At 35.5% G+C, this 15017-nt stretch overlaps 1 protein-coding gene across 1 annotated transcript in view; it reads left to right on the forward strand.

Annotated features, from left to right (window-relative positions):
- The window catches only part of slgA (proline dehydrogenase slgA), an 87281-nt gene that overhangs the window by 49575 nt on the left and 22689 nt on the right, over nt 1-15017 (forward strand). Inside the window, exons 2-3 of the mRNA XM_085950153.1 lie at nt 8793-8914; nt 11384-11470. Of these exons, the coding sequence (XP_085806279.1) occupies nt 8793-8914; nt 11384-11470 (209 nt within the window). The remainder of the gene's footprint in view (nt 1-8792; nt 8915-11383; nt 11471-15017) is intronic.

The raw sequence follows: 15017 nt of genomic DNA on the forward strand, positions 1-15017 counted from the left end.
ATAATAATGTCGACATAAATTATACTAATTGTTTTATAAATTCGTTTAAAAATTAATAGATGTAAAAAATCTTCACACCACTGCACATGCATGTACTGAAATATGACTATTTTCTAAAACATTACAGCGAGAGGTTTAAAAGAATACTATTTTATGTAATAAAAATACTTTATGCAGTCATCAAATGTTTAACATAAATATAAAGGATAATGAGGCTTCAAAATTATATAAATAGATTATCTACAACGTTTAAGGACTGCCCAGGATCATGCTTTGAAAATACAATAAAAGCTCCATTTTGACCTACGCTGAGCATGTCCGCCCTTAACATAGGTATTATTTAACGCATGCGAAATTCACACATCATCGACTGCACCATTTCCCCCCTCTTTACAAATTGCTATAAATACGATGTCATGCCAATGAGATACGTGTCGAATGCCAATACGTAAGTTGGTATTGATATTGACAACAAGTATTGAAGGTTGTCTAATCATTCCTTGGACTATTTTTTATTAAGATGTGATACTTCCTGAAGATCCACTAATAGCTGTGGACGGAATAGCATCACCGTATTACAGAAGTAGCATCTTTAGGAAGTTAAGTGATATTTTTAGAAAATTCCTTTAAAAATAGCTAGCGGCTACTAGGTTTTTCTTTCACGTATTTACGTCTCTTGGTTTCTATTAGGCAGTCCAAGGTATTTGTAGCAAGGCCATCTATAGTCAGGAAATTACGAGGTCCGATCGTAGTACTAGTTATTGTTTATACTTAGAATGCAATGCGGTGAAGTGTTCGCAGTAAATGAAGATGTAACTAAACAACACAATATAACCATGGAACAACATATAGGTACGCAACATTCGCCATAGGATCAATAACGCCATTTTTATTGCCAGGAACTTAAAAACATCACACAAAATCACACAGATACCAACAGACCACAGATCACCGAGAGCCTATCTAAAAAAATGACTGCTGTCCATATGACGGCTAAACATCTCTAACATTGTGACATATTGTCATCAGCGACTCCCCAATATTTAGAAAGAAGCGATGGGCTCTCAGAGTTCTGTGTAGTCAACATTATCATGAAATTGACCCAACGCGGCACGAAATACTAAACAACAAAATATCACATGAACACTACACACAATATCTAATTCTATTTATTATATAGAATATATAGTATATAATTTATTGCCATCTTATAGTCTCGCTATTCTATGCATGCGACGCACCCGGGTGGGTGCCAATCGACGTCAGCGTACGTAAGGCACGATTATCAAATAAAAAATGAACTTAAACAATAATTGGCACATATTAATATTATTGTGACGGTGTGAAAGAAGATATATGACTCACGTTTGGCATAACCCCTCTACAGGCGGTGCCAATTGACCGTGAGCATTAAGGGGACATGTGCCAATATTCACGATATCTTATGATTATCTATTGTTTCGGTTGGCTGAAGGGCTAGAATTTCGGCATTGTTTCCTCGCCAGCTTCACGTCTTTGGAGAGGTATCGAAGAGTTAGGACTGTAGCTCTTTAGTCTTATATGAGTTGTTTGTATTACAGCATTTATGTTGACCACAAAATGTTTTACCGGCCAGTTTGCCGATTGTTTATAATGTGTGTATGACTGCGATTTTTTGGCATTATTTATCACTATTCTCGTTGTCCAATAAGAAGAGATCCCATCAGTCTGGAGCAATGACATTAATATATTGGTCTGGAGAGAAATAAATACAAGATAAAAAGAACTTTTTATATACCACGTTTTTAAATTTTCTGTTGAATCATAATATAAACTTGACAATTCTATGTACCTATTAATAATTTAGGACAAATAAGGCAATTGTCAACAAATCATTTTTTGCTATTTTGCAACAAACAAACAAATATAGAATACTGAAATGTCATTTTGATTTCCATAGTAACGCACGTATAAATATTAATAATTTTGTTGCTAGGACCACCCCCTTAGAATAATAGTGGATTGGATTTCGGATTTCTTCCGAAATAACTTCATACAAAACAGAATGACTGAAAATGAATTCAATTCTACTTAAAGATGGCTAAAAGTATTCAAAGAATGCATTCCCATCGTGTTCTGATATATTTTAAAAGTTTCAAATGTCTAGCTAGTCGGGAAGTTAGTTAAAAATCGATTGCAAGATTTATCTTTAACAAATAACAAGGTATCGGCCCTCCTTTTAGATGCTACTCATTTTCTACTTCGCAATTAACAAAAGTTTTCAAATAATAATTCTAACATCACTCCTGATCGATTTTGACATATTTTTATTATAAAAAGCTTCAAAAAATGTAAATTGACAGACCGTACAATTTGGAGGCGTTCCTCATTTGAAAACGGAATTGTGATTAGCTGCACTGGAGGGGATTGTTAGTTCACAGTTTTAACACGTGGACAAAAAGTTCTTGTTCGACAGTGGGTACATGTGATTATCTCAAACTTCGGTGTTTCTGTGATGTCCTCTCACTTTACACGTTACACTTACATATATTTTGGACTCCGTTTGTATATAACAAAATCGTGTCTACGCAGCCATTAAGTATCAGGTAGTTTTTACGAAAGCACTTGCTCGATTGCCAATTTTGCGAAAACATCAGACCGATTCATAATATTGAGATTTGAATAGAAACTTCGGAATGTGGGTATTGATTGTAACCGACATCTACTCGTTTAACAGTTAACCATACTAATCTCCTTTTATATTTATTTCCTTTCCATGTCCTCAAAATTATCCCGACCCTGAACCAACTCCTATGAAAAAATCACTGCACCGTCAGATTTTGAAGAGAAGCAATGCGATCCTTGGCAACAGACTGTTCAATTACATCATGAAGAGAACTGTCTTCGGGCATTTTGTCGGAGGAGAAAGCGTGCAAGACTGTGTGGAGAACGTGCTCAGGTAACCTTCATTCAGATTCATTCCTTCGGAATTATTCTAGTAAATACAACACCGCATAAAGTCGTGATGATACGGCGAAAAAATTAGCCTATGGTTTCAACATTTTGCAGAATATTTTGAACGAACACGATCTCTGTAAATTCAATGATGGAGTAATCTAGTGTAAATTCAATAATATTTTCAACCCAACCTGCAGACCATAGATAATAGACAACATTCTTATAGAAAATACATAGTGCCAACCGCTAAAAACAAAAAACACGCGATTTTGACAAGAGTCGAAAATGTGTAGGCATGTAGAAAATGATAAAAAAACGTTCATTGAGTAATCGGTGCAGTGAGGTACAACGTGAGGTGACCTCATTGTTCTTCTGGTGATTCGGCAGATTTAGCTGACAATGTTCGTTTAAAGGTTCAAAATGTCGTACGGGATGGGAGTATCAGTCTGATAACATTTTAAACACCAAACGACATTAAATACTTTTTTACCGTAGCGGCAGCTTACTGTGACGTCACCTGATAGTACGCGACATGCAGTATAATATAATCACAACGTAAGTGTCGCGCTGTTATTGCGGTATGTTGTAGTAACCGACTTCGAAATGATAGTTTTAGACACTATACATTGACTGAAACCGCCTGTGGCTTTAAATCGTGTGCTTTACTAAACTTATGATTTCTGTTCATGGAAATTTTCACCAAGTATCTGTTCTGGTTCTTATTAAAAATGCAATCCTCAGCGCGTGGCTATCGTTTGTTTATTGCCCATATACGCATCCAATTGTTTTAAACTCCCATTGCATTGAACTACCTTCTTATGTCTTCACGACCTTCACTTGGACCGATCGGTTATTGCGACCTGTTTTCCATTGGCAGTGACGTCCCGCGGGGGCAGGCAGGCCATATGTCGTTCAGGGGCGGCGAATGAACGAACGAATAATATGAATATTACAATTTTGAGAAGGTAGAGTGGTGGTTTTCCATTTAGCAGAAGATGCGATCGCGCCATATAAATAAAGTATCGACATCTAAGTATAAACAATAATCGAATCATAAAAAATCTTGACATCATAACTGATGTTGTATTATAATCATGGCCCCCACATCCTGAAGCGGGCCTCCAGGCCAGGATCTTTGGCAGCCCCCCTACTTATCACTAAGGTTAAAGGCAGTGTGACGCTGTATATATGGTGTTCGAGGTAACATTAAGGCTGTTCAGCGTATCGACACACAGTAATCAAAAATTGTATCGTTCAACTAAAATTTCTGATGTGTATTTATCTCATTTATCTGGCGATCCGCCACGCGGGCCCCCCTGAGCCCGGGCCCAGTCTAGAGCCCTTTCAGTCCCTCCCTTGTGGGGGGGCATGATTATAATGGTAGTTTATCACACAGGCAAAATTTTTACGAGGGTGCCTCCACATCTATCAGTGCCACAGTCACCTCCACATATTACCTAAAACCACCGATTTTTGACAGTATATTTCGTGGAAATGTTCTAATTCTCAGTAGACGCCGTGTTTGTCAATTTAATTTTTTGTGTATTCATCTGTTTAAAGAATAAATATCACAATAAGTACATAGGTACCTGGCGAATTTGTAGACAATCTGAAAAAAACGGCATTCTAATAAAATTCTTCTTCTTTTCTTTCTTTCTTTTCTCTTCTTTTCTCTGAAAGAAGAAATAAGAAAAACAATGCCTAGACCAAACCATAATACTCGTAGATATCATACGTAATTTTAGATACGTCGTAGTTAAAAGAATATTTTTATCGATTATGGTTTATTAGGCAGGATTTAATTGAATTTTAAAAACCATCACCTCATTGAATACCTGGTGGGTTGTCAATGAATATATTGATAAACCTTTGTTAAGTAAAGGATCGCAACAGTGAAAATAATAAAGTTTCCATTCACTCTACCCGAGTGGTCGTGCTTACTTTAGAAACGACGCCGTCGCTGAAAGTAGAGGGAAGCCTCTCAGTTGATCGGCGTCTCATTGTCGACGCTGTGCTCGCCTTCCTTTGCCGCCCCCATCCCTCGCCGATCCGTCTTTACGATTTTCTCCGCCTAATGTCGACTTCCACGGCATTATGTATTCAAATTTTATCTCGCTGACATGAATACACAAAAAAATGTTTGTTTTTGAACAGACTTATTTGCGTCCTTGTCAGGCTCGTGATTTCTATTACCTGATAATAGTTATTTCCTTTATTTGAAGTAGTACGGCATTATGGAGCATGTATTGAATATATATATATTATTATTATTATCTAAGAAAGCGGTAGCATCAGTTGTTTGTTGTCCCAAAGTGTAGAACTCAGCTGCTATTGGTAATTCTAATTGTACTATTTTGCTTTATTTCACATTGTATGTACCACGATCTGGAAACACTTTACTAATGTTTTATGAAATAATTAATGTTTATAATGAAATGTTGCGAGGTGAAATCTTCCGAATGGAGAGCTATTATTAGTCGCGCACAAATATTTTAGTATTGTCAAATCTTAATATTGTTTTAATTAAAATACGTGACGAGTTAACTCGTGCGTTCTTGTAAACGTCATAACTTCTGAATAAACTGTCCGTGTATATTTTCCAAACAATATTTATCATTTTAGTGTGAAAATACTCACGATAAACTCGAGAAACATGTTGATTCGGTAAATTTTCACAAATATGTATCATTGAATAAAATAAAATAAATTTATTTTTACATATTGTGGACATTACAAATTATAAGTTCAAGACGTTCACGACATGACATAACACATTATTATGAAGAAGAAAGAAAAACAAAAGTAATAAAAGGGATAAAAATGAAACTATAATAATTACAAGATAAAAAAAACTTGTTATATGAAAATAAACTTGACAATTCTATGTATTAATAAATACTTTTTTTGTACTTGATAGAAATACTGAATAAATATAGAATACAGAAATGTCATTTTGACATTTCATATTGATTTCCATAGTAACGCACGTATATATTAATAATTTTGTTGCTAGGACCCCCTTAGCATCCAACAATAATAAATTTCCATGCAAAACAGAATTAACTGAAAATGAATTCAATTCTGCTTAAAAATGGCTAAAAGTATTAAAAGAATGCATTGTCGTCGTGTTCTGATATATTCTAAAAGTTTCAAATGTCTAGCTAGTCGGGAACTTAGTTAAAAATCTTCAATCGTCCAATACAAATCCTGGACAAACAAGAAAAAAATTATACTGGACACACAAGAAAAAATCTGTACCGGACAAACAAGAATACGAGCTAATGAAAACGTGGTAAAAAGAGATCTATGTTGGCAGTAACAGGGCAAATGAGGCAGTCGCTTTTTTAGAAAGTACTTACACAAATCTTAATGCGAATTTTTCACATCTTTAATACCCAATGTGGTTGGCTACTATCTTCAGTTGTAGGTCGAATCATCAGCGCTAGAATAGATAACACAGGTAAATAAACAAAATACAGCCGATAGAAGTTTATTTAGTGTAATGCTTGAGTGCCTAATCGGACGCATTGAACATGTCATTAGACGGAACTATGTGGGGAGACGAAACTTGGTAATAGCTCAAATTTTGAGGCAGTCAAAGATTGAATTAACAGTTTTAAACATAATCAAAAGATCAGCAGCACAGAACAGATAATAAATAGAATTCCATTAGGCAATATTCAATACACTACATTTTGATGCAGAGTTTTGAATGTGTAAGTGTCCTACGATGAAACACCCATTATGCACGTGCAATAGTGTGTGTAATACACCAATATTAAATGAGCGTCAATGCATAAACCGAGAGCAGTTGTCAGTATTCGATGTATGACGTATTCTTGACATGTGGTTAAGTTTATCCCGGATTATTCCTTTTTCGAGATCGGTTACCTGCTACTCCTTACCCGTTAGGTATGTCGGTTCCCATTATTTTTGAGTTCCCTGATCAGCAGTTTAGCGTATTGATTTTACCGTGGATAGATCAGTCATCTCTAGCAAAATTACTGTGGACTGCAAGCTTTAGAGTTTAGACTCAACCGTGGCGTCTTGCAGAACGTATCATTATTATCCAATGTTTCTTTTCTTTCTCTCGTTATGTCTTTCGGAGCGTAGCGTGTGACTTCTTTAGCGAGTTGTTTGTATTTCATTTGACGCACCAGTCACTTTGTCATGTCGTCTCTCCATCGCGAGTGCCGCTGACGAGATGGTAAACCTCCCCTTAATCGTCCACAATTTAATACGCGTTGAATTTGAATAAAATTTCCCGGCGATTTTCTTGTATATTTTATTTTATTTCTTTCTTAAGGGAAGCTTTACATAAACGCAAAGAATCGTGCAGTTTCGAGATTTCTCTTTCGCGGTTTTCCATTGAATAAAATGAAATGTGATTGTGATAAATATACCGTATTTAAACTAGGTACATTTTAAATACACGACAAGTATTATAGAATACAGGTAACCTAACCTAACAATGTTCATTCGAAAATTACATTGTTATCGGACCGTTTCCATGAATTTTAATGTGTCAAAATAACAATCGTTAAACGATTTTAATTAAAAGTAATTACAAGATAAAAAGAACTTTTTATATACAACGTTTTTAAATTTTCTGTTGAATAATATAAACTTGACTTGACTAGCTTAAACGATCATAAAAATTTGTACTTGACAGAAATAATACTGAAATGTCATTTTTACATTCGTATTGATTTCCATAGTACCTAACGCACGTATATATAAATAATTTAGTTGCTAGGACCCCTAGCAACCAATAATAGTGGATTGGATTACGGATTTCTTCCGAAATAACTTTTCATACAAAACAGAATTAACTGAAAAATAATTCAATTCTACTTAAAGATGACTAAAATTATTAAAAAATGCATTGGCATCGTGTTCTGATATTTATTCTAAAAGTTTCAAATGTCTAGCTAGTCGGTAAGTTGGTTAAAAATCGATTGCAAGATTTGTAGCGAACAAATACCGGATAAACAACCACCGGACAAATAAGAGTACGACCTAATAAAAACGTTGTAATAAAAGTTTATCCGCGGGGGTCGTTTATTGCTGGATGGAGACTTTCCCTAGCTGCGTCCACTCTTCCCGGTCTCTGGCTCTACGCTGCCACGTACTTGATGAGCTAACCGATTCAGCGGGTGTTAGGGCGCTCGTGTGGTCGTTTGGTTCTCCATTGTTTGTGTGTGCTGGAGCGATATGTCAGTCGTATTGCCTTGGGGACTTTTGTCAGGACACTTGTCGGCATTATTACCTATTGGTTTATTTTATGGCATTTCCGCGCTATGTCCAACATGTATTTCGCTATACCACGTTGGTTGGACTACTCATAGCTTTTTGTTTATTTTTTCGTTAAGGAATCTTATCTCAGAGGCAAGACGTTGTATAACATTTCTTTGTGCGTTTGGTTGTAATTATAATAGTAAAATTGCAAATACATGTCTGAAATACACTAAAAAAAGAACGTTTTAATGAATGTGTGTCCCAACATAACGATAATCAGTGACGTCCCGTCGTGGTAGGCAGGCCACGCGTTGCATATGGGCAGCACATCAAAAATTATAGGGGACAACTTTTTAAGTCACTGACGATGATGAGAGGTAGGTAACCGCGATTAGTTTAGATTTATAAGACGAAAAGTTAAGAGCGATTGATTCAGGCGATATCGTACACTTTTTGACGGTGAATTACGAATCCGTTCGCGACTAGTGAACAGTTTTAACGTGCGTATCTCACACTTATTGTTTTTCGAATCTGTAATAATTGAGATGTAGGTATACATGATAATTTCGTTGTCATAACTAGATTGATGGAGCAAGGAACATTTTTGGTCCTTTCAGATAATGAACCTGTGCAAGGCGATGATGGGCGAGAAACTCTTCACGCTCATGATGAAGAAGACGTTCTACGGACACTTCGTCGCCGGCGAGGATCGGGACCGCATCGTGCCATGTCTTGAGAGGTATTCTCCTCACATTCTTGCATGTATCCAGTCGTGCATATCTCCATCTCTCCTCTAAAATCTAATCCTCTCTTTTGGTGATACAGATCATCACTATGCCGTTATCTACCAATTAACACCCACCCTTCCTAACGTCTTTATATTACGTACCCATCCTTCCATCCTTGCACGACTATCCTGTTTTCCTGATTTCGTCCCGTCTTCTGCTTTAATATTTATTATTTATTGTTATCTCTCGATTGCATTATTTGAATCCTTGGCATACTTATCGACCGGTCGTTTGTGAATACCTGTTACCGTCCCATTTTTCTTCACCTCTCACCTATTGCACGCCTGTCATCCTGGTAATACTTCGCAATGCTTCATTCCGTACCCATCCATTAATTTCTTCTTTTATCAATGCAATTCGCACAATGCTTATTCTTTTTCTTCCTTCATTGTATTCTCTCTTCTTGTTTCTTTCGTTATCTCCCAATCGCTTTAACGAATTACCGTTATTTTTTGTAGTTTTTGCTTGCTCTTTACTATCGTGTTAATACAAATATATTTTAGGGCAATATTGAGGGTACACAGCACCTGGGAGGTATTACCGGGTGGAAAACACCCAATAGAATCTCCCGTATAAATATGTGAAGTACATTCGAAGAATTAACGCAAAACATATTTTAAAATACATAATCCTGATATAGCATCAGGATTATTGATTTATGATCTCCGATGTATACAAAAATACCGTAAAGTATTTTCTCGTAGTCTCAATAGAATGGGTTACTATCGTAACGTAATCGGCACAAAAGGTTTTTGCATAGGTGTAATCCTTTGCTTGCAAAGGGTGTCGGGAAACAGAAGTTATAACATTTTAAGGGGTATTTTTTTCAAAAAATAAATATTTAAACTTTTTCATGAATCAGATTTAGGCTGGCACCTGTTCGCGCAGCCTTGCAGGGTCATTCTAAATATTTAACATATTTTATTGCTCCAAAATAACACGGATATCACCTGGAGCAATTCCATAAACAAGACGGTTAACTACAATAATAATCGTTAGCACAGTACACGTTGAGTCTATATAAACGACATTTGACAGCTCGAGGTTAACATGGGCAGCCGTGTTATATAATATTACGTCTGACAGTTAAGAAACTTCACGGAATAAATGATAATAAGACTGTTATAATATGATAGAACTAATAGTTATGACTTTTTTATTGGTTTAGGAGTTAACGCCCCGCTGATTCCTATCATTGTCTCTATTGGTGACACAAGAGTGACAAAAAATACTCCATCTGTTTTTTTTGTTTTCTTTTCTTATTGTTACCTTATTTGATTATTTGATCCGTATCATGCATATTGATCAGAAGATTAGATTACCTTTAAATCATATAATTTATTCCTCATTCTTCACCCTTCTTTTTGTTTGTTTCATCAGTCATCAGTGTCATCACATTTCTTTTTATATTATTTAACTACCATTATTATGTGATATACAATTTATTATTAATAGGTACGTTATAAATATGGTTAATTTCCCTTTATTGATTAATTATTCGCATGATAGTTTACAGCATCTGGTAAAAATTAATTTATATTTTAATTAGAACGTCATTAGTAATTAAACTATTTGAAAATAATGTCAAATTGGGCAAAAAAGTTGACGTAAAATAATTCACGAAAATAATGAATGACGGGCATAAATAACAGTGAAACGTTTTCGCAAATGGGTAATTAATTCCAATTAAGTTTTGTTATTTTGCGCAATAATTAATTTAAATTTAATTAACAGTATCTTTTGTAAAAGTCTCACTTTCGCCACTGCGACGACGAATTGCGATCTATCCACTCGTAAACGTCGTATTAAATGTAGGTATTGCAATACCGGGTGAAAATACCAATACCGGTATTTCGGTATTTCCTATTGTATATCTACCGGTATTTGTAAAATAATTGAAAATGAAAACAGAAGTAGGTATCAATATATATTATAAATCTTTAAAATATTAATATTTTATGTGTAAGTAATTGGTGGTCAGGTCACCAAGGACGATGAAGGGCCACGGAGGTAAACCAGACATCGCGTAACCCGACAAAAAATACATTCCAGAACATATCGGTATTTGATTTTTAAAACCGAAACACTTTCACGAATCCAGCGGTTCTAGATTCAAGCCCCGTCGGTGTCGTATTTTTTTTACTAATTAATTACTGTGAGGCTTTTTTATATCAATGCGGACCTGACAAATAAATCTTAGAACACAAGCGTGAATTGTGTTTCCTATGAACCTGCAATGCTAAATAACTTACAGCAATAATTGGCGTTAGTGATCTTTTTTCAACTTCACTTTTCAAATACCTATCCATCTGCATATATTATGAAATATTATGTCTTTGGCTAATTTCCTATTTGATGTAGGTGCATTATTATGTATTTTTTTTTGAATGTATACTTATTTTATATTGGTTTGTTTTCAGATTGCGTTCGTTCGGAGTCAAGCCGATCCTCGATTATTCCGCTGAAGAAGACATCACACAAGAGGAAGCAGAAGAGCGAGAAGTCAGGTATAAACATATGACATTCATAGATTATTCTTTTTTTATTTTTTATACTATATTATATAAATATAGATGTAGTATATCCTCTAAACCCCGGGCACCTCCGGTAAAATTTCACCGCAACGGCGAGAGAACCATTAGGAGTAATTAGAGATTGGGTGCATCTAATAACAAAAGTCGGCCGCCCTGGCAGATATTTTTATACGAGAATTTGACAATTAATACTATGAATTTTATGATAACTTTATTATACTTAATTGGAACCATTTAAATCGCGGGGTTACGGAATTAATTTGATTGCCCCAAAAATATGGCGGAATGAATTTACATTAGATTATATTGCACCTAAACACATTTTGTTAGGACGAAGGTATACTAAAAAAGACACTTTTATCTAAATAAAGGCTAATTGGATTTCTCCATCTCACGCAGAACTGTGAATTTTAAAAATCAGACGGCGTTTTGGTATTTTTAATTTGCTGATAACAAATCCAATTTGACGGTGCTCCTACGGGAAACATTGCCAAACATGATAAGATGTATAATACGTCTTATGTAGAAAGCCGTATCAGCTTCAATTATATATTCAGGCCGTGACACCAAATTGTAAATTTCTGTAAACTGTAGTGCTAGTTATTGCTCATACTTCCGAGTGCAATATCGTAAAATATTACTTGTAGACGATTGTTTCACGTTGAAATATATTTGAACGAAATATAAAATCGTAAAACTTTATTTACCGCGAACGGGTTTCGCTATTGCAATAAAAATATTAATAACTAGCACTACCATCGTAAATTGTGCTTGGCCGCCCATGGAGTTGTGAGCACCTTTCTTCAGGACTGCGTCTCCAAAGTGTACAGCCGTTTCCACCACGACGTAAAGTAAAGGCCATAATATGGAGAAAACGAGGTGATCATATCAGACGCCGATTTTTACTTTTCGAAATTCTTTCTATTTGGCGATTTTTTTCCCCCTTCAAAAAATTAAGTTTTCCCAATAAGCCAATATAAATAAAATCAGAAACGGATTCCAGTCCAGACTATTTGGTGCCATGTCTGCCGCAATGTTCGTTCCGTCAATGATCATTAGTTAGTTTAGCCTTCAACTTTATTTATTTTCAATTTTTATTTATCTGTTTACATAAGCGAACATTATAATATAATACATTCATGTCCATAACATGGTACCTATGAGGCATATCACCATAGATAATACAATGAAAACAGTTGGATAATACACAGGTACCATTATATAAATATAAAAAAATGTAGATATCTACCTCATGGTTCCCACAAGGGGGGCTGACAGGGCTCTAGCCTGGGGGCTCGGTGTGGCAGGTCGACCAGTTAAGTGAGATAAACACATACCATATATTTGCTCTAATAGAATACCATTTGGGGAAAACTATTGTAGAACATTACACTGGCCTTAACCTTAGCGATAGGTTGGGGGGGGGGTCCAAACATCGTGGCCTGGGGTCCCTCTTCAAGATGTAGGGGGCTATGACGTACCTACACGAAAGTGTGAAAACGTGAGTTAGTTTGTGACCGAGAAATCTCGTCTCAAGCATTCTCTATAAACAATCAGTGAAGGCGAATTTGGAGAAATTAATTTTCTGAATTTCGAAAATCTCGAGAATTCGAGTAATTGTTACTAGATAAGTTGCTATAACATTTTAAATTGCGTTTTCCCAAAGTGTTCTTTTTGGACATATTATGAATTATGATACACTGGGTCTTGACTACAGATATTATAATAATGTCCCACCATGTATCAGATCAGTGATTCCCAACCGGTTCCGCGTTAATTCGCTTGCTAGAAAAAGTACTTACAACTTGAGAGTTTGGTAAAAGAAAAAATATATTTTGATATTTTAGATATTGCGCCATGTAGAAGACTTGAATATACATAATATGAGGATGCTGTTTCTTTTGTGACACGTCTGTCTACCTGAGACGAAAGTGTATTATTATGAAAAGTCATGATGTCAGCTCCGGATGTGGTCGTGACTCCCACTCCTCACCTCGGTAACTCAGCATTTCAAGTGTACCGCGCGCACGTTTCGATTTCGTATGGATAATGTGAGACACGCAATTTCTTTTGTGATTCGTCTACCCGACACGATAGTATACACATTGTAGCAGCCCCGAAAGTGGTCGTGGATCCCACTCATCACTCTCCTGATGTTGTATTTAAAAGGCACTGCGTGAACATTATTCTCGTTTAACCAATACTTTACTGTATTTCGAAATAACTGGAATACTATATCGCACATCCGATAAAATAGAGTCGTAAGTCACAAACACACAATTTTGAGTTAAGTATACAGAAATATTCACAAAAAATCTCCATCTGCTAAAAAATAGTCATAATTTTAGCTTTAATATTAAAACCACTAGATGGAATTGTGACGGTATTAGGTACATTGAGACTAATTTGAACGTGTTCATTCTCGAACAGTGTCATTTTTGACTTTACGACGCGTCGGTGTGTGCACGTATTGTATTTCGTATCTCAAAATTTGAGATACTATATTGTTTAATGTAGTCATAAAGTGGAAAGTGACTATATTGTCATAATTTGAATTGAAGATTTTTTGGTGAAATATTCCCAAAACTTATATAAAAAAGTGTCACAACTCAAATTTTTCACGATTTTCTTTTGTTTTTTTTTTACATAAAATTTTTCACGACGAATCCAATTATATATATGTAACATGGGCATTGCTCTAAATTAGATTAGTTTTTTGGCTCTACTGAAAAATCTATATTTTGAGTTATGACTCTATTTTATCGGAGGTGCGATACGTCAGCTTAAAAAATGTGTCAACGGTTCCGCAAAATAAAATAATGTTTGGAATCACTGGATTAGATGTTAGAACGTCTACATACTGTTCCATGGGTCGTTGCTTAAATTAAGAGTTTTGATTGTACTGCATTATAATTTATAAGTATGTCTTGTTCAAATTTGTTGTATCGTCAGTAGTGCAGTGACGTAGGTGTGTCCATTTTAGACATTATTATATTATTATTTACAAGTTACATCACTTGTTGATTTTTTTATTGTTATTAAAACGCCCTTGATCGGCTAACCGGCTGGCAAACAGAGTTGTTGTCAAATAAATACATCGATGAACAGGTTGCTTATTATAATGTAGATAGGCACATTCCCGTCTTATAATGTAAGCAATCAACCCATTGTGGGTCCCGGCCTCATCCAGGGAACGTCTACACTCCTTTCCGTCTCCGGCAAGCTCCATCCATCGCCTCAGGGACGGCGGCGATTTTCTTTGACGCAGATGACGCAATCGATTCGTCAGAATAGCTAAAAGGGGGCCTCGAAACAGTTCAAAACAGTCACAATTATTAAAATTAAATTATACCGGAACATTAAAAATATGCGTAGATATTTCTCACAAATTTTGTATAAAAGAGGAGCTCAACGCATAACAAAGCCACCGGTATAAGTTGTCCAATAATTAGGGGCGCCACATGCTACCATTCGACATACCATTCATTACTTTTTATACAATGATGATCTTAGTTCTAAA

This window comes from Rhyacophila brunnea, unplaced genomic scaffold (genome assembly GCF_057557595.1).
Source record: "Rhyacophila brunnea isolate RB1 unplaced genomic scaffold, BYU_Rbru_1.0 scaffold_23, whole genome shotgun sequence".
Classification (NCBI taxonomy): domain Eukaryota; kingdom Metazoa; phylum Arthropoda; class Insecta; order Trichoptera; family Rhyacophilidae; genus Rhyacophila; species Rhyacophila brunnea.